The following is a 5,851-nucleotide window of genomic DNA, read 5'->3' on the forward strand; positions in this document are numbered from 1 at the left end:
GATGACCCTCCCACCTCAGCCTCCGGAGTACCTGGGACCAAAGGCGGGTGCCACCATGCAGGCTAATTTTCGCATTTTTTGTAGAGACAGTTTCACCGTGTTACCCAGGCTAGTCTTGAACTCCTGGGCTCCAGTGATCTACCCGCCTTGGCCTCCCAAAGTGCTGGGATTACAGACGTGAGCCACTGTGCCTGAGCTAGCTTTTCTATTAATGAGATTTTACTGTTGGCCTTCCAGAACCAAATGGTTCTTACAGCCTAAGTACCACTGAGTGTGTAAGACCAGCTTCAGTTTTGAAAGGGCGTGTGCCCACAGCCTTGTGGGAAAACTCCATTCCTCTCCCTCCCTTTCTTAGTGCCCCGGTCCCTGCTTCCGTAACCCCCTCCCCCTAGCATGGCCCCTTCTCTTGTCCAGCTGGTAACTTCTCCTGGGGCCCGACTCAAAGATGACCTTTCCCTGTAGCCTTTTAGCTATCAGAGAAAATTCGTTTATCTCTTACTTTAGTCACTCATCCAGTAAATGTGTGTGTGACCCAAGAGGGCCCAGTGGTTAATGAGACAGATGTTTCTCCTGACCTCACTGGCCCTTGGCTGGGGTGGGAAGGTTCCGGGATGTTGTCCAGAGTGACACAAGGCCCAGTGCAACCCCTGTCCCTTGGTTATGTAGAATCTGACCACATAACCCTCCATGGTAATGCCGAACATAAATTAACTGCTATCTCCACTCTGCACCCATAGCATCTAGAATATTCTCTGATCGCTGGAATCTCATTTATTGTATGTACATTTGCACGTGCAGTGTGGGATGCTGGAGATTTACCAAGGTGAGCCTAGGTTGAAATTCTGGCTCCTGGACTTGTTAGGAGAAAAGTCCTTGCCTCCCTGGGCTTATTTCTTGTTTCTGAAATAGGGCTTATTTTACTACCTGATGGGATTGGCGGGAGGAGCGACTGAGACTGTGACCATCTTGCCCCAGTGCATGGAGCCCATGTTAATTTCCTGGGGCCAAGTAGCAAGTACTGCAACTTGTGGCTTAAAAACAGCAAAAGTTTATTCCCTCACTGTACTGGAGGTTAAAAGTCCAGAATCAAGGTGTTGGCAGGGCCACACCACCTCGGAAGGCTCCAAGGAAGGATGGCTTCCAGGCCTCTGTCGTGGCTTCTGGTGGCTGCCAGCAGTGCTTCAAGCGTTCCTCGGGGTGTGGGCGTCTCCCGGCTGCTGGTGACCTGCCAGCAATCATGCACGTGTTCCTCGGTGTGTGGACGCCATCGCTCCTTGGCTTGTGGATGGCATTGTGCCAGTGTCTGCCTCCGTCATTACATGGCCTCCTTTTCTCTGTGTGTTTCTCTGTCTCCTAATCTCTCTCTCGTAAGAAGTCAGTCACAGGAGGTAGCAGGGTAGCAGTCCTGTAGCCACCCTAGCCCAGCATGGCCCCATCTTAACTTGAGTGCACATTGCAAAGACCCTAATTCCGAAGAAGGTCATGCTCATGGGTACTGGGTGTTAGGACTCGGACACGTATTCCCGGGGACACCATCCTACGTATAATACTAACTATAACTTCTATCTTTAGAACATCTTCCTTGACCACCTGTGCCCCATACCCCCAACTACAGCCCCATTTCTCTGCCCCCTTTAAAGTAACCTACTCCAAGAGCTGTCTACGCTTCCGTTCTTCTGGCTGTCTCTGGAGTCTATTCCCATCTTGTTTCCGTCCCTGCCTCCTAGATCACTTCATCTTGGCCCGTCACCCGTTGCCTCCGTGTTGTGAATCCAGAAGTGTGTCCCGTGGTCTTTATCTTGTCCACTCAGCAGCACGTGTCAAAGCTGGTCAGTCTCTCCTTGATGTTGTAACTCGCCTTTGGGATGCCGCACCGTCTTCCTTCTGTTGCCTCGCTGTTTGTTCTCTTGCAGCGTTTGTGGCTCTTGGCTTTCAGTTCTTTTTCGTTCCCTGTCCTGCTCTACATCCCAGGGCCGCTGATTCCTGCAAACACGTTGCTTTAACAAGCAGAGTGTCCAGTCAGGGAGTTGCAGGGTCTGGCGGAGAAGAAGCGAGGTCTTTCCTGATTCTGGGAAGCATCTGTGCTGTCGTGGTGCCTCTGCCATTGTCTGAGCTCCCCGAGTCGGGGAATGCAGTGCGGGCTGTTTCTGTGCTTCGTTGAAAGGAATGTAAAGGAATGACAGGGCTCAAGAACTGCATGTGGTGGTCAGTGAGGGGGCCACACGCTGGGCTCCCTCCAGATGTCAATAAGCTGGGTGTGGGGCTTTGGGCTTGGAAGAGTTCTAACCCCCGATGCCTTCAGCACCAGGCTGACCTGGTGACCTGAGCAGTAAATGAGTTCAAATAGCAGCATGCCCTGTCTAAAATCTGTACCACCACCCCTTTTTAAAAAGAAATACCTATGCTGTAAATTACACAAACAAAAGGAAGTACTTCTCAGTTTGCATAAAAAGGCTAAGTTTGTGGCTCTTAACATTTTGGTGGGACCTACTCCTTTGAGATGCTGATTATGTTTCCAGAAGAAACACACACCCGCACAACTGCTGTGGACTCTCTCATGCTTCCCAGAGGCCTGCGATTCCCTTTCTAGAACACTGGTGTTCCCCATGATGTCCTGGGCTGCAAGGAGTTCAGCAAGAGGACCCTGGGTCATCCGCGGCAGGAGGTGTTTTATGTCATTAGCATTGATCATGTGCTAGTGGATACATTTCCATTTCTGCGGGGGTTATTCAAGTGCTTATCCAGTCTCAGTGTCATTGAAGACTGTTGAAGCAAGGCTACCTGGGCAGCAATGGACAAGATGTGGCTGTGTAGGGTGCCTGTGTACAATGCCCAGAAAATGGGCTGGTGCAAGTAGAAGCTGGAGGGAGGGGTGCTTCATGGCACCCCCCTTGGTGGAGGAGCCTTTTCATCATGCAACAGTTGGCATGGCAGTGGGCTGTGAAGAGAAGAGCTGAAGCAGTTCAATATTTCTTTCATCCTCTTGCCTTCGAAGATTAGAAGTGCATCTTTGAAATATTAAAGATTGGAAATGTTGCCTGTAATCCTAGCTACTCAGGAGGCTCAGGAGGGAGGATCTCTTGAGGCCAGGAGTTCAAGGCCAGCCTGGGCAACATGGTAAGACCCCCATGTCGACAAAAAAAAAAAAAAAAAAAAAAAAAATAGGCCGGTTTGGCCGGGCATGGTGTCACGCGCCTGTAGTCCTAGCTACTCAGGAAGCGGATACAGGAAGATGATGTGAGCCCGGGAGAGTGAGGCTGCAGTGAACTATGATTGTGCCACTGCACTCCAGCCTGGGTAACAGTGAGAGCCCATCTCTAAAGAAACCTGGCAGTGAGGGTGTGGAAAAAGGGATGTGTACCCCAGTGGAGGCGCCGATCGCAACTGTTTGGAGAGCACCTTGGCAGAATTGATCAAAGCCAGTGTGCCTACAATGTGCTGTGTCTAGGTGCTTTTCCTCCGAGGACTCTACGCTGTGGAAAAACTGGCACACGTGGCCAAAGATAGAGAAATGTGCACACAGGGACACTTAAATAATACTAGATGTAACGAAAATTGAGTGACATGCGTATTATGGAATACAATGGTTTTTCAAAGAAAGGAAACAGGGTTATTTGAGGTTGAAGAATAATATGTAAAGCTTGAAACACAGCAAAAAATTGTGAGATGTATGTAAATGATATAATATGATATGATGCAATTAAATGAATATCCCTAAAACAGATTCTAGAAGGAAACCTATGAAATTCTTAAGGGTGATTGCTTCTTGGGAATAAAACTGTGGAGGGATGAGGAGGGCTTCTACCTTTTGCTTCTTAAGTTTCTGTTATAGTTGAATATTTACAACTAACACCAATTAAAATGATATTTTGAATGATCTTGTTGCATCTGACAAAATGATGCTTTTTTAACAACGACAAAAATCTTTACGTTTCTTCGTTAAGTGGCTTGTCTAAGGTTCTTTGTGTGTGCTTTCCATTTCAGATTCTCGATGAATTCAAAAAGGATTCGTCCGTGTTCATCCTGGGGTGAGGCAGCTCTGGCGTGTTGTTCGGGGCGGCTGTGCTGGACCTCATGGGCTGGTGCCCAGCCGGCCTGCAGGAGGGGATGCCTGTGTGTGCGGGCGCTGACCACCAGAGGGATGGGGGCCCCCTGCTGGGGAACTGGCCATCCCACGCTTGTGGTGTGGATAGAGATGAGCAGTAGCAACAGGGGGTGTGGAGCGCTGGGAGGATGGTCCAGAAGGTTCTGTAGAAAAGCCTGTGTGCCTCAGGGCCTTCTTTCCCCGAATGTGCCTCATGAGATGTGACAGGTTAATTTTTTTTTTTTAATTACAAAAACTAATGTTAATGATCAAATAAGTGAAAAATACCTTGTTAAACAAGTTTAACAGAATTAAAATGAGTTCAAGTGTATAAACTGCTTCACATGGTGCTTGGCACCCATGAGGGGCTCATAAATAGTAATATTACTAAAAAGTCGGTGTTGCAGGACTTATCAGGACATTTACCGTGCTTCATGATTCCCCAAGTGGGGAATTTCTGAGACGTTTTGTGTTTCCCCAGCCTATCTGACTGGGAGAAGTGTTGGCCCTGGAGTTAATGGTCTGGGGAACATTGATCCAGTCCTCATTGATGAGCAACTTTTCCTTCTGTCACTTCTGAAATCACAAACCCCAAGACTCCAAAGTTATAAATAAAATGAATCTAATTTTTATATAATATATATATATTTGAGACGGAGCCTCCCTCTGTCGCCTAGGTTGGAGTGCATTGGTGCAGTCTCGGCTCACTGCAACCTCTACCTCCCAGGTTCAAGTGATTCTCCTGCCGCATCCTCCGAGTAGCTGGGATTACAGGCATCCACCATGTCCAGCTATTTTTTTTTTTTTTTTTTTGTATTTTTTGTAGAGACGGGGTTTCACCATGTTGGCCAGGCTAGTCTTGAACTCCTGACCTCAGGTGATCCACCTGCCTCGGCCTCCCAAAGTGCTGGGATTACAGGAATGTGCCACTGTGCCCAGCCATAATTTCCACATAGTATTTTAATGAAAAGCTTAGTGTTACACCATGAGGCTGCCGAGGAAAGGTTAGAAATGTACTCATAATTAAAGACAACAGACTCCTGGACCCTGAGTGTTTAGTAAAGGGAGAAAGCATGGGGAACGTTTGATGTCTTAAACTATTTGAAATAGACCTCTTTTCTCCAGGTTCCTGAAAGTGCTCAGGGAAATGTACCCATTTCCCTGGAAGGCCTCAAGTAGCAGAATGTACTCCTCATCCAACTCGGATGTGGCTCATGCTGACCCAATAAGGCCCTGTTTTTCTGGTGGCCTGCTGGCCAAGGCGGGAGTCCTGCCTTGATTCGGAGTGTAGTGTTCCCTCCCTGATACCCGACCTCTGCTTGGTCCAGGGATGTGTTTTCCACACTCCAGTTAATTGTGCCCGGATGGCCTGGAGTCTGGGGGGGCCTCATCTGGTCCCCACTCCAGGGCCCTCAGTGACCCAGGGAACTCTGGATCATGGCCTCTGAGGAGGCCCTTGGGTCTGGCTCCTTTCCTTTCTCCAACAGCAGCTCTCCCTATAAGGGTGGGTGGCGTGTCCAGCCCTGTCTGGGCATTGGGTAGGCACGCTCGCGTCCCTGCATTCCCCACACCTTTCACTCCGCAATCCCTCCCTCCAGCCTGCATTCCCTGTCTCCTAGCCCTCTTCCTCTTCTCCCCTCCCTCTTCTTTTCCTCGAGGCCGCTGCATCTATGATTTCCTTGCCTGGCGCTCTCTGCACCTCCTCCTGGCTCACCCCACGTCCTCCTGGCTCACCCCACCTCCTCCTGGCTCACCCCACCTCCTCCT

General features: G+C 49.3%; 1 protein-coding gene across 3 annotated transcripts in view; it reads left to right on the forward strand.

The window, feature by feature from the left end:
* The window catches only part of PLCG2 (phospholipase C gamma 2), a 202,430-nt gene that overhangs the window by 111,329 nt on the left and 85,250 nt on the right, over positions 1-5,851 (forward strand). For all 3 annotated transcript variants that reach the window (XM_023226894.1, XM_023226895.3, XM_031934483.1), the window contains one exon: positions 3,985-4,028. In XM_023226894.1, coding sequence (XP_023082662.1) covers positions 3,985-4,028 — 44 coding nt within the window. The remainder of the gene's footprint in view (positions 1-3,984; positions 4,029-5,851) is intronic.

This window comes from Piliocolobus tephrosceles, chromosome 17, assembly GCF_002776525.5.
Source record: "Piliocolobus tephrosceles isolate RC106 chromosome 17, ASM277652v3, whole genome shotgun sequence".
Classification (NCBI taxonomy): domain Eukaryota; kingdom Metazoa; phylum Chordata; class Mammalia; order Primates; family Cercopithecidae; genus Piliocolobus; species Piliocolobus tephrosceles.